This window comes from Gopherus evgoodei, chromosome 8 (genome assembly GCF_007399415.2).
Source record: "Gopherus evgoodei ecotype Sinaloan lineage chromosome 8, rGopEvg1_v1.p, whole genome shotgun sequence".
NCBI lineage: Eukaryota > Metazoa > Chordata > Testudines > Testudinidae > Gopherus > Gopherus evgoodei.
In genome coordinates this window covers 74,694,194-74,720,428 of record NC_044329.1, presented here as the reverse complement: position 1 = coordinate 74,720,428, position 26,235 = coordinate 74,694,194, and the positions used below count along the sequence as shown (strand labels likewise).

Genomic DNA, 26,235 nt, shown 5'->3' with positions numbered 1-26,235 from the left:
TGCCCCTGCCCCTTACGGCGGATGCTGTTTGGGGAGCCCCCCAGGGTACCCTCAGCTGCTGTGGGCCCACCCCCTGACAAGTCCCTAGGGGAGCTCGAGCAGCGGCAAGGCCAGAGGCGGCCCTTGCTATAGAGACGGGATGGACCGGACGCTCAGCCCCGCTGGCCTCTCACCCCAGCTCAGGGCGGCTGGCTGCAGGGGGAGGTGGCGGCCTCAGGGCCCTGCTCCGGGGTCCCGCAGGGCCGAGCCCCAGCCCAGTGCAGAAGGCCTCGCTGTGGCCGCGCCTCCCCGGGCCGGCTCTCACCTGTCCTCGCAGCCCTGGCACTTCACCTGCACCGGCACCAACCGGCCGAACAGACTCTCCGCCGCCATCTTGCGCTTTGAGTTTGGCGCTCGGCTCCCGCGGGGGGCGGGGCACCAAGATGGCGGCCGAGCCGGCTGCGGCCGGGGGGCTCCGGGCTCCTGTGCCCGGACGGTGCGGTTACTTCGTGGAGCGGAAGAAGCGGTTCTGCAGGATGATCCCGGCTCAGGGGAGACGCTTCTGCGGGAGCACGGACACCAGGAGGTACCGGGGCCCCGGTCACGGAGGGGTGGCTGGTTGGGCCCCTCACCTTTGGGCTTTAGGAAGGGGTGGGGGAGTCCCTCTCCTGCGGGCTCTTTTATAGTCGCTTGGGGGAGGGGCTGGCACGGATCCCCAGAGCGAGCCCCAAAGACGGGCCATACTCGCCAGGCTTCCCCGCGGGGTGGTGGGGCCCGTGCCCAGCCCGATCTCTGGGGCTGACCGCCCTGTGCCCTGCTAGGCCTGGCGCCGGCAAAGCCAGCGCAACCCCCCGCTGCTCCGCCGGGCCCCGGGCAGATGGAGTCAGAGCCTGCGTGCAGTGATCGCTGGTGGGGTGTCAGCCTCTCACCCTGCTCCCCAGTAGCTTCCCAGCCGGGGGAGGAGAGGGCTGCTGTCCCCCATCTCCTCTGCCTACTTTTCTGTGCTTTGAATTTCTTGCTAAATCTGCTATGCTGTTAGTTACTCTTCGCTTCAGGATCCTCAGGTGACGTCCCCTTCTTGGAAACCTTACTAAGAAATCACTGCTGGCCTCTGCAGAGCCTGACAGCGAGCTAGAACCCAGAAGGTGTAGGTAGAATAATGACTGCCTGTCACAAGGGACCAGGAAGACCTTGCTTCTCTGGGCTTGGTGATGTACTGCACAATATTCCTCCATCCACCACCCAGTGAATTGCATGGTTTATCCAACTGAAAACATTGTATTTCTCCATTTGATCAGATTCCAATAAATCGAGGCTGGATTTTTATTTTTGTGACCCAGAGACACATTTCTAGACAGAAATTTTCTAAAATTAGGATATTGACCGCACCATAATTTGTGCTAACAAAATAAACATTTTCTTTCCCATTAGGAAGAAAATGACAGGAAAGAATTCCATGCCCTCTTGACCCAAAACAGTAAGTGTGTGTTTAAATACATTCACATGTTCATTGTTAAAATTGTGACTGTCATTGCTTATTTCTCTTTCTCTGATTTTAGCACAGTATATGAAGATCAATTACAAAAGCATTTAAAAAAGTGTAATTCAAGAGAGAAGCCAAAGCCTGTAAGTGTGATGTAAATTAAATGCCATATAACTGTATATTAGAGCAGTATAAACTAAGCAGTGGCACAAATTGGAGTGGAGGAGGGTCGAACACCCATGGTTTTTGCATTTGCTCAAAGTTCCATAGGCTGCGGAGCCAGGGGGAAATGCCCTGGCAACTTTTAGGCAATCTTCCCATACTAGATCAGTATGGCTGCCACTGGAGCAGCCTGGATGTCACTCTGGCTGTATGGTTGCAACATCGCTGACACTCTGTACAGATAGAGGGACAACAGGGCCAAATGGTGTTAAGACCTGGTGCATGAGGAGTCTGTTCCTGTATGGCAGTGCTCAGGGGAATCCTCCAAAAGCTCAGCTCTTGGCATCACTAGCTTATGCACTGTGTGGGTAAGAGAGCTGGGAGACTCCAAAGCTCAAGGAGACATGGGACCAGTGGTATAGAGAATTTATCACTGACTTGAATCGGAGAGTAATAGTCCTTATAGAGAGCCTAATATTGGGGAGAAACTGAAGCTCTCTAAGTGCTGGATTAAATGAATTGATGCCTGATGCTGTATGTGTGCTTTCAGTGCTATATGTAAATTTGGGATCTTACTTTAGGATAGTATCAGAGGGGTAGCCGTGTTAGTCTATAAGGTGCCACAAGACTCTTTGCTGCTTTTACAGATCCAGACTAACAGACGTTTGGAGCATGAGCTTTTATGGGTGAATACATCCAACGAAGTGAGTATTCACCCACAAAAGCTCAGCTCCAAAACGTCTGTTAGTATATAAGGTGCCACGAGACTCTTTGCTGCTTTTACTTTAGGATATTTTTTTCCGCCAGGAATGGAAGTGCTGTCCAGGCACTCACATTGAACTAGCTTTCCCAAAAAATGTTCCTGGGGAGCATTGCCCCACCTGGCCCCTAAAATTAATGATTTATGACTTCTGCTGTGAATGGATCTTGTATATTCTGTTGAGTATTGAGGTTGATGTGTCCCCTTTCAGTTTATATTAGCTGAACTTGATGCACATACAACAACCAAAAATATTAAGTCAGCTCTACTCTTATATTTATTATCCCTGAATAATAATGTTAACTGAGGCATTCCCCCCCATACCCTGTCATGAAATTAAATATCTTCCTTTCTGGTATGTGCTAAGAAGGCAGCTTGGGGTTTTTTTCACACAAGAGTCTACCATATGTTAAAGCCTTGCTTGATTTCCTTGTATAGCTACATGATGTAAGTGGCTTTTGCCCATTTTTGAGAACTGGATTCATATATATATTCAGTGATCCAAATGCCAGTGTACTGCAGTGTCCTTCTTTCTGATGCATCTGTTTGACTATATAGAAAGCTTAAAATATGCCTATATATATGAAATGTCAATAATCAGGAAGCTTAATAACTGCTTGAAAGAGAAATTCCTCTGTATTATAAGAATCGACAATCAAATAAGGTGCAAAGTGCTAGTACAAGACAGGACTCAGCCTTGCAAAAGCATTAATACTGTAATGCTTGCTATGGTGCTTAGTCCCATTGAAATCTATCAGACTAATCACCCTAGTAAGCACTATACCTATTGGAGAGTTTTTGCAGAATTGGGTGCTAAAACAGTGAGAAAGAGAATCTTTTCTCAGAACTACTTTCTTCATTTGTAATTATTTGACTTTTGCTAGTGAACTACTATCAATTCACTGTGAAGCATTCTTTTGCTTTTGTCATAAACCGATAGCTAAGGGTTAATGTCTCTTTCACCTGAAGCACCTGACCATAGGACCAATCAGGAAACCGGATTTTTTCAACTTTGGGTGGAGGGAATTTTGTGTCTGGGGTCTTTGTTTTTCTGGCTGCCTGCTTTCTCTGAGCTTTGGAGAAGTAGTTCTGTTTTCTAATCTTCTGTTTCTAAGTGTAAGGACAAAGAGATCAGATAGTAAGTTATATGGTTTCTTTTCTTTGGTATTTGCATGAATATAAGTGCTGGAGTGCTTTGATTTGTATTCTTTTTGAATAAGGCTGTTTATTCAATATTCTTTTAAGCAATTGCCCTGTATTGTGTCACCTTAATACAGAGAGAACATTTGTATGTATTTTTCTTTCTTTTTTTATAAAGCTTTCTTTAAGACCTGTTGGAGTTTTTCTTTACTTCAGGGAAATTGAGTCTGTACTCACCAGGGAATTGGTGGGAGGAAGAAATCAGGGGAGATCGGTGTGTGTTGAATTGGCTAGCCTGATTTTGCATTCCCTCTGGGGGAATAGGAAAGTTCTTTTTGTTTCCAGGATTGGGAACAGAGAGGGGGAGTCACTCTGTGTAGTTTCACAGAGCTGGTGTCTGTGTATCTCTCCAGGAGCACCTGGAGGGGGGAAGGGAAAAAGGATTATTTCCCTTTGTTGTGAGACTCAAGGGATTTGGGTCTTGGGGTCCCCAGGGAAGGTTTTTCAGGGGGACCAGAGTGCCCCAAAACACTCTAATTTTTTGGGTGGTGGCAGCAAGTACCAGGTCCAAGCTGGTAGCTAAGCTTGGAGGTTTTCATGCTAACCCCCATATTTTGGACGCTAAGGTCCAAATCTGGGACTAAGGTTATGATAGCTTTACATGCTGTTCTGTCTTTATTAGAATCTCCTTGGTTTTCATGCTGTTTTTATTTTTATTTTTTATTAAGGCCTACTTTGTTAAAGATATTAATGCAGGATTAAAAGATGCAACAGAAATACTTGACGAACAGGTGAGTCCATTTCTCTGTTATTTTAAGGGACAAATAGATAAAATACAAGGAGAACCTTTTTGGTTTTTGTATTTTTTTTCCCAGCAGTTACCAATTTCTTCTCTGTCTAAAGAAGAGTTAGAGGACTTGATTAAAAAGCTGAAAAAAGCAAGTAATGGTGAGTCTGCTTAATTTTGAAATATTTTAAATTGCTTTCTCCAGAATTGATCAAATACTTCATGGCTATTTTAGTGTTAAATATCTTCCAGGATTAAAAAAAGAAAAGAGATTAATAGGAGTACTTATTTTTGTCACTTGTCTTGATCTGAAATTGAAATCTTGTAATAGTTAAAGAACTGCCTACATGACACTGTTAGTTAGTATTTTTTCCTCATCTCAGTCTTCTGTTCTTTTGAATAAAAGTTAATTTTGTTTGATGAAATTAATGACTTTTGTTTTACATTCTTCTTTGTGCACCATGATTAGGTGATGACATTACAGCTCTGGGAAAAGCATTTATTAGAAAACTCTTGCTTCTGACCCATTAGAGAGCAATTACCTGGGACTGAAGTTGAAGCCTGAGCAACTTAGGTTTTGAGGGCCACCTGAGGTGTGGGGTCTTGGGCAATAGCCTTTCTTGCTACCCCCTAACGCAGGCTCTGGCTTTTATATGCAGAAAAAGGTTGTTGCAGCACAGCTGGGCCATTGAGTTTTTATAACATGTTGGGGGCACCTCAGAACGAAAAAGGCTGAGAACCCCGTTGTAGATTATTTTGTTGATGGCAGAAGATAGGGAAATTTTCATGTGTTGAATTAAAAACAAAAATACATGTTTGGAGTTTGAAGAACATTACCTATAAGATTATCACAATTTTTAGGTGTCAATTTGTGGGCTTAAACTATTTGATAGTGTCACTTTTACTTGTTTCCAATAGTCAGTGTGCTAATTCTGTAAAGAGTCTTCAGAGTCAAATAGTTTGCATACTAAATACTGTATGCAGTCACTTCAATATGCAAGTGGGAGCCAGACTGATGTTAGGTGGCCTTTTTAATGGAATCTATGAAGAGTACTTCTGCATTTGATGCAGGTATAAATCCAATACTTAAGGATCAAATGCTGTCCCATCAGGCCTTACAAGAAGCCTTAAATGACCCAAAGAATGGAGAGTCTGCTTTCAAGCACTTGAAACAACAGGTATGGCCATTTCCTTACTAATGTGGTCTTTACTGTAGTTTTCTCCTTATGGATTCCAGGTAATCCATACTACAGTTATTTCACGTAAAAGAAACTTCAAGTATCAGAGGGGTAGCCGTGTTACTCTGGATCTGTAAAAAGCAACAGTGTGTCCTGTGGGGCACCTTATAGACTAACAGAACTATTGGAGCATAAGCTTTCGTGGGTGAATACTCACTTTGTCAGACTCATGAGAAAAGAAACGAAACTTGTAACAGTTCCAGATTGTACACATGCTACCAGTTTAAGTATTAGTCTATTGATAATACACTCCTGTTTATTCAAATGGACTGAGGAGGAGCGAGGGGTGGGGGGCGGAGCATTAGAAAGTTTCAGATAAACCAGCATTCAGATAAACAGAAGTGCTATTAACTAACTTAGGGCTACATGGAGGACACAGTGTGGATTCAGTTCCCTTTATCCAAAAATCCCAGTTACATGGACTATATCGACCCCCTATATTGTCCATAACTGCTTTGAAATTAAAGTGTTAGTAACATAAGTTTATTTTGATCCTGAAATACCTAACAAGCTTGTCTTCTCCTCATTCATGAGCCTAGATTATCCCCTCTCATGGAAAATGAGAGAGGTTATAAAAAACTGAGATTTGCCTTATGATATTTTCAAGAAATTGTGCTCTTGAGAGAGAGGAATTTTTATGGGATACAGAGTGAGTGGGCGATTATAAACTTCCAACACAGCAAATCCTTTGAATTCTTGGGAAAGGGAAGCCAGAGAATGATAAGGACAAAAGGGTCCATGAGAATATTATTAATTTCTATCTCTTTTATATAGTGCTTCCACCACCTGATCTCAATGTGCTTCACAGTCTTTTTAATGAATTTTTCCCCATAACACTCCTGTAAGGTAGGGAAGTACTATTATCTCCCCTTTGCAGTTGGAGAACTGAGGTGCAGAGAAGCTAAGTGACTTGCCTACTGGCAGAGCAGAGTCTAGAACCTAGATCTCCCAAGTGCTAGGCAAATGCCCTAAGCACTGCCATGCTGGTGCCTTTCAGCACAACTCTATGTGTACAATTGCAGTAGCTACAGAGAGGGCTCTGCCGGAAGTGATGCCTCACAAAAGTCCACTGGAACATCCATGTGACTTTTCCAAGTATTAGCTGAGAACAATACACCAATGTATGCCTGGTTCCTAACTCTACCCCCAAAACACAGTGGATAAGATTCTGTGAGTGTTAAAAAAAGGAAAAGATGATGCCATGGATTGTCTGCGCTCTTGAATCACAACATCTCTGCCCCTGCATTCATGAAAGATGTGTTGACATTCTGCAGCATGGTTATTTAATCAGTACGAGCTGTGGGAGAGACTGCTGATTGTGAGTTAAGTTAGCATTTTTCCCGCAGAAATCATCAGACAGAATGTATATTTGGCTTGGTTCATAAATAATCTTTTGAAGTCTGTAGGCTTCCATTTTAGGTAATATGGAAAAGTTACATTTGCTTGGGCCAGGAAGATGTTTTATTGAGTTTGGAGCTGGACGAGGAAAGCTGTCTCACTGGGTTGATATTGCTTTACAAGACGCTGAAAATGTTCACTTTCTGCTTGTTGAAAGGGCAACTACACGATTCAAGGTAAGACAGTCTATTGTGGAATTGGCCAAATCTCATTTTTGGAATTGTTGTTCTTGGTAAATGTGCCTTTTTCTCAGAAAGTCTGGTTACCTTTTAAAAGAGAGATGAAAATATATATATTTGTCAGATAAGGGCTTGAAAAATTTAATTGATCCTTATTGTAGTTTTAAGGCATGCCAGTAACACAATTGGGGTACAAGATGCCTGCTGGCTGATACTGAAAATGTTAGTGTTCATTTGAAAGAGGCTTGTTTTTGTTTTTAAAAAATGAATAACCTTAGCACATTCTCGTAATTATTTATTAGTTAGGTGCCCAACACTTTTTAATAATGTGATATCCTATTCACACAGGTAGATGGTAAACACAGAAAAAGAGACTACGTATTTGAAAGGCTTCAAGTTGATATCCAGCACTTATGTTTAAGTAAGTTGCTACTTGGCTTGTATAACTATCAGCAATACTAAGATGGTTGCTTAAAAACTTGATTGTGTAGTACCAGAGTGCCGGAAAATTTTACACTTAGTATAGGTTAATTAATATAATGTTTAGAAGACTGTTCTCAGTGTTCTGGTCATTTTTATGTTGTACTTTTGTTTTTCAGTTACTAGATGGATATTATATAATTTCTAACAACGTGTACAAATTATCTTGAATTTATAAGACTTTATTTTGGGTCAGAATCACCAAACAGTTTCAAGGTTAGATGCTTTCACTTGTGTATTTTAGCTGTGCTGTATTTTGATACAAGTATCATTACTGAATGAGGCAAGTCTCAGATGTCCTTATTAACGATGAACACGGGGGATTCTGGAATACGACATTCAAAAGAAGTTGCGTTAAATTTAATGAGTGGTTTATGGTGATGAACAGAACTTGCATTAGTTAAATGGATAAAAGTGATTACCACATTACTTAACCAATGTAATCCAATGCATTGCCAGCATGATTCAGATCCTGTATTAAATGCAAAATATATATTTATCTCCATGCCTTTCCTTAAGTTGTTATAACTTAACTGGATCCATTCTTTGGGCTACAGGTGACTCTGTTCCCATCTGGTGTACCACAGTAGAAGTATATATTGTACTTGTTTTGGTGCCACAAAGTCACTTAATTCCTTATACCTATATCTTTCATGACTAGATCATGTATGTTTGGGCCATACAGATGGTTGAAACTTAAATTATGAATGGCATATGTAGAAGGACAAAAGAATACAGAGAATAACATTTTATAAATAATGAGCAAGATTGTTTGCTAATGTGGTGTGCAAACTGAAGGAACATGGTACATTGTAGCATGTTAAAAAGGTAATTTATATTAATCTTGTATTTGTCTTCTCTTATTAAACTGTACATTCACTTGGTTTACTGTAAATTAACATTAGAAAGTTACATGAGAATATTAATCCACCATGGGTAGGACAGATGAATTTATTAAAGCACAGGACTAAGAATACAAAAACCTGAAATTTATTACCAACTCCTGCCACAGGCTGTCGTGATTTTAGGCAAGTCGCTTAGTGTCCAGTCCTGCTCCCAAAGTTTTTAATGGGAACAGTTATGGTTTTAATTTCTGCCCATTTTTGAGGCATATGGTGAGTCTAAATCAACTGATTTTGGTAAACTGCTTTGCGATCTATAGCTAGAAGGCTCTATAGATATAAAGTATTACTACTATTCAATATATGGATCAAGTTGGCCTGCAATGTTTGAATGGTTTCTTCTGAAGTATTGGGTTTTTTTAAGTATTTGACAGATTTTGAATTGCTGTCTATCAGAAAATTATCTTGCATCTAAATAAAGTCTTGATTGATTGGAATGATTCATTTATTTATTGAGGAGACATACCACAAATAGCTTGAACTCTCCACCGTAAGCAAGAACTATTTTCAGAGTTTTGTACTTTTCTGCTTTTGTATTGGGGTACAAAAAGAAGTATTGACTTTTGCTGCACTACGACCATAACATGATATTTGTAGACTAGAAGGGAACATGTCAGAAAGTAAAATTGTTTTATTTCCAAGCTGCTAACAATGAATGTTTTTAAAAAGTTCCTTTTTAAGTTAAACTTATTCCCTTCGTACAATTTTGAAGTTGTTTAAAAATAAGGAAGAAAAATATGCCATTTAAACATACTGAATAGCTATTCTTTTCAGTTCATGAAAATTATACTGTATCATGTTTCCAGTTTATCTTTTAGAGTGACATAACACTAGCTACCCTTTGGAGATGCAGACAATTGAATTTTTTTTTTTAATAATTGAGGGAGGAATTTTACTTGAGTTTTCTGACCTATTGTTTCAGTTGTGTGTGCTGGAATGATATTATCCAGCAAGGTGATGTCCAGCTCCAGTAATCCAGGTTCTGTTCTTTCAGATAAAGTACCTATTCTTGAGAAAGAAAAGCTTCCTGTGGTAGGAATTGGAAAGCATTTATGTGGTGCTGCAACAGGTATGAACTATATAAATGTATTGGTGTAAATGCAGATACAAAGTGGAATGCTGATTTAATCCTCTTGAATAATACAATGCTTCTAACAGTTCTTTTGTACTATTTTTTTCTGTCAAATTCTTTGACTGCTGCCTACTGTACCAGTTGTGTTCTAAATATCCATTGATTTCATAGATGGGAAGCAGCAAAGGGGCTAAGCCAGATGGAAATAAACATTAATACTTGTATACAGCAAAATGAAGAATGAATGTTTTATGTAATTGTGTTCTTAAACTGACAAAAGCATGTTTTTCATAGTACTTTTCTTCCCACTGTCTTAGGCTTGGACAACAATGTTGGAAAAACTTAACTTGATTAAAAATGTCCTGGACAACTTGAATACTGTAATATAGTAAGACCATTTTCAACTTGTCCAAGACATTTTCAACCAATTAATTTTTTTTCAGCTTTACATCCCAGGTATGTGGGGAAAGGTGTTTCAGGTATGACATACACACAGTATGTATTATATACATTCTATTGGGACACTGTTAACCATGATGTCTTTGTAATGCTATTTACAGTTCTTAAGTAAATGGATTGTGTGCTTTAATGCTCCATCAAACTTCTCCATAAACGTCCTCTTCTAATAAAAAGGCCAAGGAGCTGAAGTTTTCCCAGTGACCTGTGGAACAAGTATTCTCAAGAGTATTGATCACTAGCAAGTCAGATGGATGTGACAGGATCCCTGAGGTACAACCTGGAACCACGGGGCCACTGTCTCGCCTTAACTTTCTAGCCTGGGTTGTCTCTCACAAAGCTATGTCAGTGACAAGCAGTAACATCCCTCCAGGCACTGTGATCTCTCAACCATCAGCATCTGGAGTCCCACACCCAGCTATATTATGCTCCCTGATCCATTCATGAATCATACAGAAAGAGAGGCACCAGTCAATGGCCCCAGCTTTGCACCCCAGAAATATCCGATCTTACATTGCTCAAGATTCCCTTGGACAATGAAAGCTAATTAATACGTTCGCCACTCCAACAAAAGGGTAGCGGATGTGCAACGGCTCTTGTTAAGATGAGCTGAGATTCCCCAAAAACACAGTCTTAGATAAAATATAAAACAGATTTATTAACTACAGAAAGATACATTTCAAGTGACTAAATAGCAGGCATAGAGAGCAAAGGTTGGTTACCTAAGAAATACAAATACAAACACAGTCTAAATTCTTACTTTGACAAACTAAGTGAGATTTGAATCAAGTAGTTTCTCACCCTAATAGATGTTTCAGGCAACTTACAGTTCCTCAATGCACAGACTGGACTCCCTTCCAGCCTGGGATCAATCTCCCTAGTTCAAAATCTTTGTCTTCCAGATGTTGAGATTTGGAGTTGAGGCGGGAAAGAGGCCAAGTGATGATGTCACTGTCTCTCTTTTTGTACCTTCCTCCAGCTGCTAGAAAGATCCTTGCTGATGGTCAGGCAGTCTGCATTGCATATATGCCTTCTCTGAGAAGCCTCTGGGATATTGGATTGTTCTTGATGAGCTGTTAACGCCTGTCTGGCCAATGATTGTTGCTCCTTTGTCCATACTGAAAAGCCAGCTGTGGGCATCTCCCAACGTCACAACATATTTCAGTAGCACATATAGCAATACTTCATGTAAAATGATAGTACATACAATCCAAACAAGAAGTCAGTGTTCAACAGATCAGGACTTTTAAGATGATGCTTCACAAGGCATGATTGTACAAAATTTGTCATAATTGTGTCACAGTGGTGAATATGAGGGCTCCAGGGTGCTATTTGAGGTACAGTGTGTCAAAGTGGTCTTATTGTGATTTTGTAAATACATTAATATTTGGTAAACTGAACTTGAATAATTTCATTTCATCTTAAAGTAGCTGACAGTATTTAAGCAAAGTTTGTCAGCTTATTGCTTTTGGGATTACTTTGTAAAGTGCTTTTATCCTCTTATTTTTGAGGGAAGTTCCTTTCCTCTCTTTGAGTATAAATGCAGCACAGTGTTCGAGAGTTTTTTAAAACATAGTTGTTTGTTTGTTCACAGATCTTGCTCTGAGATGTTTGGTTGAAAGTTACTCTACCCAATATGATGAAAGAAATGAAGAACCTTCACCTAAACGTTTCAAGAATGATAAAACAGACATAGCTTTTAACAATTCTGCTGATGAAAGGAGTGGAAAGAATGTTTCAGAAAACTGGAAGCCTGTGGCTGGAATTGTTATTGCGCTCTGTTGCCACCACAGATGTCAGTGGAAGCATTATGTAGGCCGAGAGTTCTTTAGAACAGTGGGACTTGGGCCAGTGGAATTTAATTATTTTCAGAGAATGACTAGCTGGGCCACTTGTGGCATGCGAGAAACCATCACTGAAGCCTCTACCATTGATGCAAAGAGCAAAGACCAAAGCAATGATACAGAAGAACATGACCAAGTACACAACAGAATTGAGTGCAGTTCTGATAGTCTGCAAGGGTAGGTGATTTTTTTTTTGTAGCATGTAGACGTCTCCAGGAAGGTAGAAATAATGGATTAGACAGTCATTTATAGCTGAATGATTAAGCATTTTTGAATGTCAGAATGGCTCATTTTACAGAAACATATCCATCTGAAGTACTTAAATGAAAAAAATGCAAATTTAAGTGATATAATAGTCTTCAAAATCATATTCCAAAACAGTCACACTTTATCTGCATTGAAGTGCATCAGTTAGTTTTTACAGTTTTTCTGATCTTGAACCATTTGTGTTGACTAATTCATGTTTTTTTCTTTTTGGAGCTAGGCAACTTACTGTTGAAGAACGAAAACAGATAGGTCGTCTTTGTAAATTCTTGATTGACCAGGGACGAATCAAATATTTACAACAGAAAGGGTACAATGCTGCATTACAATACTATACAGATTCTTCTGTTTCCTTGGAGAATGTACTCTTGACAGCTGTACCAAGTCAATCTTCAGTACCTCAGCCAACTGCATAATGGGAGACAGATTTGGAATGGGCAGGACACAGAACTCGACAAAACTTCTCTGGCTTTTTTTAAAACCTTATTCACAGATTTAGTACTTGTAGAAAACATTTTGTAGTCTTTTGGTACCTACAAAAGCATTGAACTTAAATTTCTTTTGAAATCACAAAAAGATGCCAGCTGACTCCTAGCAGTGTGAAAGTCATAAGGCATTTTTTCTCAGCACATTGCAATATTGCTGTTTTCTCTGTTAAGAAGAAGTAGAATTTATATTTTCCTCCAAGCACAAAAGTTCAGTTTGGCAGGTTGTTTAATTTTTTTATTCATTATCATTAATGGTGTCAGAAGCAACAGGTATACAGTTGTCCAGGTTTTCTGAAAATCAATAGGTTAAAATGTAAGAAATGGATATGTTTAATAACCTGTCTCCATTTTGAAATTCATGAGGGTTTTTATCTTGTTTTCTATGCCTAGAATTTTATTTTATGAGTTCTGACTATTTGTGGAATTGGCTAAAGAAAAACATTTAGTTGGAAATCAAATGCCACCCCATTGTTTTAGTAATTACATTCCCATGTATAAAGCTTTGCTATGGCTTGGAATAAAAGCTGAAATTGACATGATCTCTGAGTTAACCTCATTATTTTAGTTATTTATTTTAAGCTTTCATAATATGTGGGTGAACTTAATGAGATGAAATATTGATACCTTCCGTCAGTGAAATTCGCTGTTTGCATAATAGATATAGAAAAGGGCACTGGGCTCATGATGCTCTGCTAATATAACTCAATCCTGACCTTCATTTACAACCTCTGTGGGTAATTCATTGTCCAGTCCTTATCTCAGCAGATAGGGCTAGTTGATGTGCTTTGTCATATGGCTACTTTTCCATAAGGAAGCAGGGTGAAATAGCCATATATACACTGCTACCTCAATATACCACTTGATATAACACAAATTTGGATATAACGTGGTAAAGCAGTGCTCTAGAGCGGGGGGGGGGGGCCGAGCCACACTCTCCAGTGGCTCAAAGCAAGTTCAATATAACACGGTTTCCTATAACACAGTAAGATTTTTTGGCTCCCAAGGACCACGTTATATCGAGGTAGAGGTGTACTTGTTCATGAGACGAATTTTTTTTTAGTTAATGGAAGCACCAGGGAAGGGGGTGGGCTTATGAACAGGTATAGAGAGGGAGAAGTGGGACACAGCCTTCCCCCCAACAAAGGGAGCAAGTAGAGGCAGCACAGCCAGAAGGGAAGAGGCAGGGCCAGAGTCTCTCCGCTTCTGACCACTCTGCTGTCCCCCTAGCCTCTGAAGCAGCTGCAGCTCGGGGGCTGGCAGGCTGCAGCCGTGCTGCCCGGCCCAGCCCACCGGAGCAGGCTGGGGCCATGCCACCCGGTCTGTCAGAGCATCTCTGGCCAGGCCAAAAACATCCTCCCTAGGCCCTCCCCAGATAAGGTGGGAAGGGATGGGATGGGGAGAGTGTGGGGGTTCTGGGCTAAGGATGGGATCATGGGGGTGGTCACAGGGGTTACTCCTTTGGCTCCCAGCTTCTCCCCGCAAAATAAATTTCCCCACCAGTTGCTGTCCTGGCCCATCAGGTAAGCAGCTGGCGGGCCAGGACACTTTATTTACTTAGGTTTACCTCCATGCCTGTGGATGCTCGACATAAACAAACCATCTCGGCCCACCAGCGGCTTATCCTCGTGGCCCAGAAGCCAAAGTTTGCTGACCCCTGAATTACAGGGTCGGCTTATGAATGGGTTATAAACATTTTCCATTTTTACTTCTCCAACTTGGGATGGGTCAGCTTATAAACGAACCGGTTCATGATTGAGTATATACAGTAATTTATTTCACTTAGGTGACTAGATCTTTCTAGAATCACCTCCATATTTCCCCATCACATGTTGGTGCTTTTGCACGTGCTGGCAGGAAATGCTGGGAACTCCAGAAATTCCATGATAAAAGCATCAGCTTCTCCTGCTACTCCTTCAGTGTAACTTCCAGCTCAAGGAGACATATCTGTGCTAGCTCTGATTGAGCTAGTGAGGTAAAAATAGAAGTGTCACCACCGTGGAACACATGGCAGGAGAGGCTTGTTAGAGTTAAATATGTACCAGGATCATATTCAGAGGTAACTACATTTCTGTTCTTAGCATGTTAACTCACGTATGTCACCTCAAGCTGGAATTCACACCAGTGTAGAGACACTCTAATTCTGCTTGACTGCATTTTAATGTTTGCTAATATTTTTTATTCATACTGTAGTTACAGACAATACAAATCTCATACCTGCTCTGCTGAGTGACTCTTGAATATACATATGCATGAACTGAATACCAAACAATTCCCGTTCCTCCTCCTCTTCCGTATTCTCGCATGGGGGGAGTGTTACCTGCAGCTCCAGTGGGTTGTCTCTGAAGTTGACAAATCTGGTAATTCATCAGAAAACAAGACTCTTGGAGGTCCTTTCCTCCCCGACCGAGAACAACTGTTTGAAAACTAAATTAGGCTGCACTGAACAGTGCTTCAGCAAAAGAAAATGTAATTAAGGGCAATTTCTCAGGACATTATCTTTCAAGTAGTTTTTCTACTTAATGGTAGTGTGGTATGTGGTTTATCTTAACTGATTTAAAAATAGTCTTCATCTGAACATTATTTACATCATTTCTTAAAATGGTTTCTATGCCAAACTTGTAGTTTGTACAGTTTAACAAGGAATCCCTATCATGTTTAATATGTTGTGCACACACTTGAAAACATAGGCCTTAGTACCTGTGGTCAGTACCAAGGCCAATTCAAGCAAATCTAGGATCTCCAGTGAACAAATTCAGGTGTTCTTACTATCCCTATGTTTATTTAAGTACATGTTTGTACTGCTCAGTAAGATAATGTTACACATTTTCATAATATTTTGACATCAGGCTACAGAAGCAGATGTTTACTCTGAAACCAGAACAAAATATTTAAATTAGATCTATTGCACATGAGAATTTTTATTTTTGATAATAAAAACCTGCTGCAGAGTTTATGCATTTCTAGATATAGTAGCATCCCCAAATAACTTGAAAACATAGGAATTGCCATATTACATCAAACCACGTGGGCATGAGCTCGACTGGCTATCCCAAGCCCCCGCTTGTGCTACCTGGCTGCACTGCGATTTTTACCATAGTAGCTCAAGCAGTGCTTGCAGAGGTACGTGTATGCAAGCTGGGAATTACACCCTCAGCTTCAAGTGGAGACATAGCCTTAGTCTGGTATCCTATCTCGGGGAATGGTGAATACCAAGTATTTAAGAGAAAGCAACAAGAACCGTGCCATAGTGAATAATAAAAAAAAAACCAAAAACACCATACCAATCTGCCCATAAGGATTCGAAAGAAGTTTTCCTGTCAGTTCCTGGTTAGCTTATATCTTGAAGCATTAAGATTTATAGCTCACATTTTTATCCCCAAATATAAATAGATACTCATTTTTCATATCTTAATATCTAATCCTTTTTTGAAGGGTTTTAGGTTTTTGACCTCTGATACCTCGTGGCAGTGAATTCCCCAGGTGAAATATACGTTTCACAAAACGTTCTCCTTTTATCAGTTTTTAATTGTTGCTTTTCAATTTTTGTCCCTTGTTCTTGTTTTATGAGAGAGGCTGAAATAGTGATGCCCAACTGTTCCACTGAAGGCCAGCATCCACAACCCTCACAGATCAAGAAGAACGTAAAGATTCCCTTAACCTTTGGGACTCTAAATACTGTGTTTACATCTGCAATAAATCCATTTGGTGAAATGAAGGAACTCAATACTGTCACAAAACTTTATGGTCCAGATTCTCACCTGGCATAAATCTGTAGTTCCACTAATCTCAATGGAGCTATACCAGTTGATGCCAGCTGAGGATCTGGCTCCCTATCTGTTAGTTATGCAGCAGTCTGCACCATAGGAGAATTTTTAAAGGCAACCTTCAGGTACCTGCTGTATTGTTGATATTTTACCTGAGATTTGTCATTTGTTGCATGCAAGCAGGAATATCCCGGAGTTTGTTGTTGCTGAGGACAAGAGTGTTCAGATTTTTCATATTACTGATGGTTTCCGGTAAATGGGTTATTTCATTCCGTTGGAGCCATAAAGTATGGAGGTTCTCCATTCTGTAGAAGTAGAGGTTTCTACAATTAATCCAGCATTAAGGAATACTTGATGATTAACCATTAATTTAAAGTTGTTGATTCACTTCAACAGTCATGTATCTGATATAAAGAATGCAGTAACACTGAACAGTCTGGGAGCATGTGTAATTCTGTGGACAAGTTAATGACAGAAAGGTAAGGGAACTGTCATTTGATTCATAAAATCTACAGAATCGTAATTCCAATTATTTAATCTGAACATTATTTATATCACTATAACGGTTCCTATGCCAAACATGTACTTTGTACAGTTTAACACAGAGCTAGGCTAACTAGTGGGATGACTTAAGTTTTAAGGGGATGCAGACATTGGCATCTGCATCCTTGGCTCATGCACATGTTCAGTGGTATAGCATAGCAGAGGGGATGTGCTGCCCTCCCCGGCTCCCAGCTCCACACCACTGGTTGGTGGAAATTGTGATAATACAATGTGATACATTTGAAAGCCTTTTCTTCTAAGACACAAATATGGCAAACCTAGAACGATTATGTAGAATATATGTAGATATATATTCAAGAAAAATCAACCTTGTAAATTGTATTTTAACAGAGATGCATTGACTGCATAAAAAAGGATATTAATGTTAGGAAACACAGGTTGAAGATAGTAGCCAAAATTATAAGTTTCTACAGCAAGAAGATTTAACTTGACAACAGAAATTTAATGTCTTATTAAGTATCAATTCAGTTGCAAGGAATTTTCCTTCTGAACAAAAAACAAAAAAAGCACTCTCGTAACAAAATATTCTGCTTTGAGATATTCCAGTTATTGTAACAGTATAAATAGATGATGCCAGTTTAGAATAAGCAGCAAAATGTTAAGTAGCTTGCTTTATTTTGTTATAAAGTCAACTTTGGTACTTATTAATTTTAGAACAGAGTTGCATAACTAAATTTTCAATGCAATGGAATTAAAACTAAGAATGTTTTTTTTACCTGTCAATCGTATCAGGGAGTTGCTGAAGTTTGTTGCTCCCTATGTCTAACCATTCTAGACTTGGCATGTTCAGGAGAGCTGAAGGGATGGTAGTAAATTGATTCATACTCAGATCTACATGGTAAAGCTTCTTTAGGTCACTGAGCTAAATAGAAAAGGGAAGACTCATTAATATGATTTCTTAATGCACATTTGTACAGACTGTACAGTAAGCGATGTTTCATCACAGCTGCTATTTAACCATCTTGGCCACAAAGACAGAAAAATTCAGAAAATACTACAACATGTTCTGGAACCCATGCCAGACAAGTGATTCTGGGTTGTATGAGATAAGACAGGAGGCCAGAATCTCATTTACACTATTGCTCCAGTGATGTAAAGAGACTTCAGTATAAGTAAGAATCTGGTCTAGAATCTTAAAATTTATTTATGTCAGGAAACATTCACTTGACTTCATAAAAGAGGGTAACTGGAGAGCAAGCGTGAAAAATTGGGACAGGGAGTGAGGGGGAAGGGGGGTAATAGGAACCTATGTAAGACAAAACCCCAAATATTGGGACTGTCCCTATAAAATCGGGACATCTGATCAGCCTATTATAAAATATTGCTAACTTTGCTAGTCGAACAACAGCCAGATACATTTGGTAACTTCTATTCAGTTAATATTATATATTTATTTATTTATTTATTTTAAAGCTGCCCAGTTTGTTGGGTTTTACAGACAATGTTTGAACTTAATGCTGCAAGGCACTGAGCACCCTAAGGGCTAGTCTACCCTGGCAATGCTAAAGTGCTGCCACGGCAGTGCTTTAACATGCCTTCTGTGGTTGCGGCAGAGCGCTGGGAGAGAGCTCTAAAAAACCCACCTCACTGAGGGGCGCAGCTCCCAGCACTGGGGCACTGTTTACACTGGCACTTTACAGCACTGAAACTTGCTGCGCTCAAGGGGGTGTTTTTTCACACCCTTGAGTGAGAAAGTTGCAGCGCTGTTATCCTCAGTCTCCTGTAAAGTCAGTGGGGATTGAGGTTACTTTAATATCTGTCAGGGCTGTAATTTTTGTAGCAAATACAACTAAATAAATAGCAGAAGTATTTGGTTACTTTGTAGCCAAGGGACTGATATGGAGATATGCATCCTTTTCACATGTACGTCGTCAGTTACGATTCAGCCCAGGTAAGTAGAGAGCAAAAGTTATTACACTCAGCTGTTCTGTGTCCTCTGTCAAAGGAGTGAATTCACTTCCTTGTGCACATGCAGTTGTCTGCATCACACAAATCACTACCAGAAGCAGCAGTCTTTGTAGAGAGACCACTAGCTGAATGGGGAGGGAATGAACTATGCCAGGGTGGCTAAACTTACTCACCCTCCAAGCCACATATGACAATCTTCAGAAGTTCGAGAGAGGCGATGCGCCTGCTGGGGCTCAGGGCTTCAGCCCTGCTTCTGCGGAAGCCCCAAGAGCTGGCAGGCATGCCCCACAAGGCAGAAGCCCATAGCCCCACCACCCTGCTGCAGGGCAGAAGCCCCAAGCTTACCCCCTCCTGTCTGGTAGGCAGAGAATGGGGGAGGACAGGGGGGTCTGCGAGCCACATTTTAACTGTAAAAGAGCCATATATGATTCACAAGCCTCAGTTTGGCCACCCTGAACTATGTTCTCACCTTTAAAGGTGACTTCTCTAAGGTCATAGTTGAGCCAGTGGGCCAGATCCTCAGCTGGTGTAAAACAGCATAGTTTAATTAAAATCAATGGCTTGATGCCAGTTTACACCAACTAAGCAGCTGGCCCATTATTTATATACTCCCCTATAAGCCTGGGCAAAATTAGGCTCAGTTCCTGCAAATACTTTGTTACTCATGTGGTTAGTCCCACTGGCTCCCATGAAAATAGTCATATAAACAAAGATTACGCATATTCTTAAATATTTGTAAAATCAATGTCTTAAAAATAAAGTGAAAACAACCCATCTATCAGGCAATTCATGCAAGACCTTCCAGTGGAAATGTACTATGTCATTTTAGAGTCTAGAAGAAAACAGAAGTTAAATTTTTTTCCTGAGAATAATTTTTCTAGCTAGTGAAAACATTTAATATATAGCTATGGATAAAAGGATTTGTTTTTCTCAAACCTGAGGTGGAAGGTCACAGATATCCCTGTTCACAGCCAGTTCCAGTCTTCCGAGGCTGATGCAGTTACTTAGCTCTTTCGGAACAGATTTAATTTTATTATAACTGAGGAGCAGCTCTTGGAGGTTAGGCAGCTGGCCTGCAAAGGCAATGATCAAAGAGAATCCACCTGAATATTGGGTCTGAGGAATAAACTAAACCTTTCAGCTGTGAAGTGCTGGGGTTAAACCTTACTTTATTGGGGTGGCTCATTAGTTTAGCGTGAGCGCTCTTAGTCTGCTTATTGAAAGAAAGATGCAGTTAATGGAAATTATGGGATTTGGTGTGACGGCTGCTTAATCCAGAAGCAGCCATCCAGCTGAGTGACACAGAATAGCTTGTTTTTGTTGTTGTGTTTAAATACCATTTACCAATCTCTTTAGGTAGCTTTTCAATGGCATTTCGGGATAGGTCCAGCACAATGAGATTTTGAAACCTTCCAATGAATTCAGGAATTTTCACCAAACTAATTCTGTGAAGCTGCCATTCCTGGAGGTGGTTCAGTTTCAGTAAGCAAGAAGGTAACATCTAAAAATAATAAAAAATAAAATCAGAAGGAAATTCCACTTAGTTTATGGAATGAAAATGGACTAATTGTTAGTGTAGGAAGATTTTGGGAACATGGACATTTAAATTTACATTAGAGAGGAAGGAAACAGTTTTGTTTTTCTGATCACTAGCTACACAACATGCAGAAATTAATTCTCATTGCACCTCAAGAATAACCAGCCCTTCTGTTTGTGCCCAGAATTTAGGCACCTGCACTGCCAGGACTCAGCAATGCAAGATCCCAGAACCAAAACAAACAAAAGTGTTTGAACTTAAGTGATGTTTAGTGTCTGTCATGTGGATTTCATAACATCTGTTCAAAACAAAACGACAATGTTAGGTAACTGCACTGTAGAATGTATTTACATGTTTTATATTAAAAAAGGACCACCTATAACTTCCAAAATTGTACAACATTTCTAAACAATTGCTTACTATAAAATAATTATAGAATAGCGCTGAGTGGTTACACAGGGTTTGTATGGGATGGAGGGACTGCAGTTTGTCAGGAATTAAATCTTCTCCAAACTCCTGTGTAAGACACATCACCTCCCTGGACTGAAGTAGGCACCATGGCTGTTACAGTGTAAGCTGAAGTCACACCTTCAACAGCCTGTACCTGATCCAACTCCCATCAATGCCAATGGAAAGATTCCCAATGACTTAAAACTAAAATTGGCTCAGGCATCTTGTCTTCAACTTTTCCTTCATGGTGGACACTAGAACTAGCATAAAGCCAGTTCTGCAACCTACAGGGACTGTCAGGGTCCACCCTGCCACATACTCTGCTGCTGCCCACCTTCCATGCACTGGAACCACAGTGGTCCCATTGTTCTGAGAGCCTCTGTGCCATTGAATGAATTTCACCCTTAGAAAGAGAAGAAAAATAACCCCAAGAAATCTTTTCATTTTGTTTATAACATGTGACTTTCACATTACAATATATGTCTGTGTAGTTAGCAAAATTAATACTTCTTGAATTAAATGCATAAGACATAAAATATGATTAAGTTTTCCTGTTCATGTGGGAAGACTTTCTGGGCTGTGGGTTAGTGGTGAAATAACTTAGCATTCAATATTCTACTGTTAGAATGAGCAAGTTTAATTTCAATAAAATCAGGTTTTATTTACATTCACAGCAGTAATTTAACTTTCCAGCCCTAATCATCTGTGTATAGTGCTGAGCATAATGTGGGCACTTAATAGATGAAAAGTAATACAAGTAGCTGGGCTAAAGATGTAAAATAGCTTAACTCTGTAATTCACTAACCATGCAACCCAAACAATTTCCTGTTAACAGTACCTTCCATTCTTCTTGTTCTATCCTTAATATAACTCTTCCATCTTCAGTGATAACTTTTTCTTTAAGCTTGGCTAAACTGACTCTTTCCTCCCGGACAAGCGTCAGTCTACAAGACAAAGACCTCTTCTTAGTTGTGCAGCTATGCTGAGCAACATTTAGTATCCTATTTTGATTGCCTGACGTAGCAAAGAGGCAACTTTTTGGCGAGAAGCCTTCATGGAGGTCAGACAAGTATTTATCTTAATGGGATACTAGATACACTTTGGGAGAGCTGGAAATGTAGCAGTTCATTAGCTTAGAGAATTAACAGGCATTCTAATGTTTTGAGTAACATACAAATGTTTTGCAATTCTGTGAGATCATATTTTAAAATCTGTATGAAGCTATTTTATAGAGATAAACTAACTACTTCCATCAAGTTTTATAATGTTTCACCAAGAACAACAGGGGGAAAAATAATATAAGGGGACTGTCCCAAAGACGATTCACTTTAAGGGGAGCTTGTAGCTTTTTTATAGGTTGGAGAAGCATTAAACTTCCTTAATCTTTTCACTTCCACAACCTCTAGATACTATAACATAGATTATCAATCCAGAGACAGCAATCTGGTCACAGACAAAAGATAATTGACTTCTTTACATCCATATGTATGAAGTCAGCTTGAATTCAAATAAAGTTAATGCAAGTCATCATAGACTAATCAGTAACTATAAGAGATCAAAATAATATTAAGTGGAGACTGTTTCTAAATGGAGGGCACTTGTCAACAACTTGTGCTATAAAAACATGAAGAATTTCTTTTACGCTATTGCAGTGCTATGAAGACAGTGGAAGCTGTTGTAGTTTGATATATATGCCAGCAGAATCAGCAGATGCACTAATTTCTATTTACAGTTGAACATAATTCTCTGGTAGAGCTGAGTCTACAGTCAGATTTCTTTCAGTGGGAATTTTACCAGAGCAAAGATTGCAGGATTGGATCTTGCGTGTTCCAGAAATGACCAACCATATCGCCTGTGTTTAGCTTCACATTTCTTCCTAACTTATTAGGGACATACCTGCCTACAGCCCTCTGTCTGAATTCCTTTTCCTTCCGTAGTTCTTCATTTATTTTCTGAATTCTCACTTCCCAAAGTGTCTTAACAGCAGAGAATGATCCAATGCATGGTGCAGTTTCAGTCATTGTTCTTACACATTCTGGTTCAACCATAGGTATCTGTTTTTGAATAGCACACTGATTGCCATCATCATTATAATCCCATACGAGAGCTGGACATGCCAGAAGAAGACATCAATGTAAAAAAAATGATATGCCTGTTTGATTAATTAAACACAATCAATCAGTGAGCAGAGCTGTGATGGAACTCACATCAACTGACTCCTGTCACATATATAGAATAGTTAATCATGTGTTCCTAATTATCTCATCACATAATACAACAATAAGGAGATAAGACCTAAGACCAGCCATACTGAGTCAGACCAAAGGTCCATCTATCCCAGTATCCTGTCTTCCGACAGTGGCCAGGGCCAGGTACCCCAGAGGGAATGTACAGAATAGGTAATCATTGAATGCTCCATCCCCTGCCGCCCATTCCCAGGTTCTGGCAAACAGAGGCTAGGGACACCGTCCCTGCCCATCCTGACTAATAGCCATTGATGGAGCGATCTTCCGTGAACTTATCTAGTTCTTTTTTGAACCCTGTTAATAGTCTTGGCCTTCACAACAGCCTCTGGCAAAGAGTTCCACAGGTTGACTGTGCATTGTGTGGAAAAATACTTCCTTTTGTTTGTTTTAAACCTGCTGCCTATTAATGTAATTTGGTGATCCCTAGTTCTTGTGTTATGAGAAGGTGTAAATAACACTTCCTTATTTACTTTCTCCACACCAGTCATGATTTTATAGACTTCTATCATATCCCCCCTTAGTCATCTCTTTTCCAAGCTGAAAAGTCCCAGTGTTATTAATCTCTCCTCATACAGAAGCCATTCCTTACCCCTAATAATTTTTATTGACATTTTCTGATCCTTTTCCAATTCCAATATTCAATTAAGTTAAAAGGTAACAAAGGTAAAAACAGCTAGAAGATCATACATTCTACTCAGCACAGAATTAGCCTGTGGAATTCACTGCCATGAGCTATCTTTGAGTGCAAGAGCTTGGTAGGATTCAAAAAAGGTCAGAGTCTAATACAGAGTGTGAGAACATCCAGAGTGAATAAAACAAGATTAAAAAGTATAAGGATTAACCTTTATGCATCAGGGGATCAGTCAGTCACTAATTGCCTGTGGTTAGAAAGAAAGCTGCCTTATAGGCTGACTAATAATAATAGCCTGTTTGAAGGCTTCCTGAAAATTCTGGTACTAGTGCCCAGCAGCCAGGACACTTGGTCATTCCTGTGCTCCTGTCTGGAAGGCTTCCTCTCAGCCACTCTTGTATTGGGTTTTTGTATTCTAGCAATAGGCTAGAACTGTGAAGTTCAGATCTGGCGCTGAACTCTCCCAAAGTTTGGGGCAGGGTTAGATTGGGGTTCAGGGTTGGCATATAGATTTGCAGGGCTATGTAGCAATGCTAAGACCATATTAAACATTGCATCAGATTTTGTATTATAAATGCCTACTACTTGGTGGAAGAGAGAGAAGGAATACTGTCTCAAAAACCCAGCGTCAATCTGAAAAGCCTGAGAATGTTTTTTCAGCCAGCCAGCCAGCTTGCTCTCCAACAATGAAAGTGTAATATCAACCTTTTCCCTGTAAGCATCTTTCTTCCAATGGCCAGTGTAGAGTCACTTGTTTGAAGGCATCTTTCCCAGCATGCTTTTCTTTTAGCTGGCTTTTTAAATGTGGCAGAGCCAAACCAGCTGCTGTACTACGATGGCTATTTGGTATTTGATGGCTATTTGCTAGATATTTCTGCATCCAAGCTGATAAGTATTCCTACTATATTTTCCCTTTCTCTTATTGCAGTGGTGTATCCAATAGCCAGATTGTATATGGGGACTTACATCAAAGAAATCTAGAAGAATACAAAAAGGTGGAAAAAGTATAAAGAAATGAACACTGAAAATGGCTCCTCATTGAAAAGACAGTATAGACTGGAGAATGGCGTTCCTCTGGAGCTACACCGATGTAAAAAAAGAATTTGGCCCAACTATTTTTGCACTGCTAATTCTTAACTGTGCTGTAAGAATAGAAGCTATTGAGGGGGAAGATGGAGATTTTGACAGCTGAGGCTGTTGATGCCCAGGAAGGTATGAGAGGTAGTTTAGGTTTGGAGCTCCCAAAAAGTGGTTAAGGCTTTTTTGCAGTGGAGAATGGATGCATCTTCTTCTTCTCCCGCCCAGCCTAATGTGGGTATGAACACAAACGTCTTGATGTATATTCAGGGATTAATTTGCCATCCCTGTTGCCCTTACCAGTAACCAGCTATGCACTGCTCCTCATCCCAATATCTGCCTTTGCACCCAACATGACTAAACACATTTTCTGTTAAATGATTCATAACTGAATTTAAAGTGTTATTAGTAGGCTTCAGAGTTAACGGTCATTGAGACAGCTCAGTCAATTCCTGCTTCTCATAGCTATTATTTTAGGTTGTTTGGAGACTGGGAAAACAACATTCCAGCAGTTGACATTCAGTTCAAATTCCTGTATTATAAGCTTGTGTCATGTCAGGAACTGTATTTGCTATGTGTCTATGATACCTAACATAATGGGACCCTCAACCCCTGACTGGGGTTTCTAATGCTACTTGTAATACTAAAAATTTGAAGGTTTTTTGGCCATCTATTTTAAAATTAAAACTTAGGTTTTGGACCACCGTTTTGTGGCAAACGGTGAATTCTTCAGTAAATTGCACAGCTACAGAAATCATGGAACACAAGGCCCCAAGTATAGGCTTTTGTTTTAAACATATGTAATTATGTAATGAGAAAACTATGAAAAGTTGAAAGTAGAACTTTTTGACCCCACCCCTATACTTCTCTCTCGTAGACACGATAATACAATAGCAATCATGAACTGCCAGCCTTTCAGAAGTGCATTCCCAATTTTAGCTGTAATATAACTGCAAATGTTCTATCTTGTAACCAGAGCTCCTGCCCTTGATTTCCTCCCCACATTCACTTCTAGACATATGGAAGCATTTTAGAACTTACCTAAATCATTTGATGTATTCACTGATTTTCCACAACTCATTGATGTCTGTGCAAGAGCAGGGCGAGGTTATGAACCTTGTCTGTGTTACTAATGTCTGTCTCTGATACAGACTCCAATTAAGTGAAATGTAATGCCAGCCCAGTTCTAATTTTAATCCATGACGTTGCTGGGATATCACATGGGACTACTTTGCAAAGCCACAAAGCATTTACCACTGAATGTCTTGCCATTTTTTGGAACACAATAACCTGTGTAAACTGTTTATGGAATAAACACAAATCAATACTTGTGATAAAAAAGAATCAGTTAATATATTTGCTATGCCAAATAACACAAACTAGATTAGAGTTTAGAATGACAATTGTTTGCTTTACACTGGCAATG

At 39.9% G+C, this 26,235-nt stretch overlaps 3 protein-coding genes across 5 annotated transcripts in view; 1 reads left to right on the top strand and 2 right to left on the bottom strand.

Annotated features, from left to right (window-relative positions):
* The window catches only part of SASS6 (SAS-6 centriolar assembly protein), a 32,030-nt gene extending 31,611 nt beyond the window's left edge, over nt 1-419 (bottom strand). The window contains 1 exon segment of the mRNA XM_030573922.1: nt 305-419. Within this exon segment, the coding sequence (XP_030429782.1) occupies nt 305-372 (68 nt within the window). The 5' untranslated portion in view covers nt 373-419.
* TRMT13 (tRNA methyltransferase 13 homolog) lies at nt 394-13,171 on the top strand. Its single transcript, XM_030573165.1, is given in 13 exon segments — nt 394-546; nt 549-565; nt 1,411-1,423; nt 1,426-1,456; nt 1,539-1,605; nt 4,253-4,315; nt 4,403-4,472; nt 5,383-5,489; nt 6,956-7,123; nt 7,475-7,547; nt 9,503-9,577; nt 11,631-12,057; nt 12,365-13,171. Coding segments are annotated over 13 exon segments (1,431 nt in total). The 5' UTR covers nt 394-422; the 3' UTR covers nt 12,561-13,171.
* On the bottom strand, nt 12,868-25,940 carry LRRC39 (leucine rich repeat containing 39). 3 transcript variants are annotated; one of them, XM_030573169.1, is made up of 9 exons: nt 25,851-25,940; nt 22,752-22,962; nt 21,694-21,799; nt 20,213-20,369; nt 19,805-19,941; nt 17,677-17,822; nt 16,549-16,701; nt 14,847-14,986; nt 12,868-12,923 (listed from the first exon to the last, which is right to left on the bottom strand). In XM_030573169.1, exons 1-9 carry the CDS (start codon nt 25,888-25,890, stop codon nt 12,868-12,870), a joined length of 1,146 nt encoding a protein of 381 aa, XP_030429029.1. In that variant the 5' UTR covers nt 25,891-25,940. The 3 variants fall into 3 exon arrangements, with proteins under 3 accessions (XP_030429029.1, XP_030429026.1, XP_030429027.1); XM_030573166.1 differs by lacking the exon at nt 12,868-12,923 and having other exon boundaries at nt 14,393-14,986; nt 22,752-23,007; nt 25,851-25,932; XM_030573167.1 differs by lacking the exon at nt 12,868-12,923 and having other exon boundaries at nt 14,393-14,986; nt 22,752-22,909; nt 25,851-25,923.
* Between the last annotated feature and the right edge of the window lie 295 nt (nt 25,941-26,235).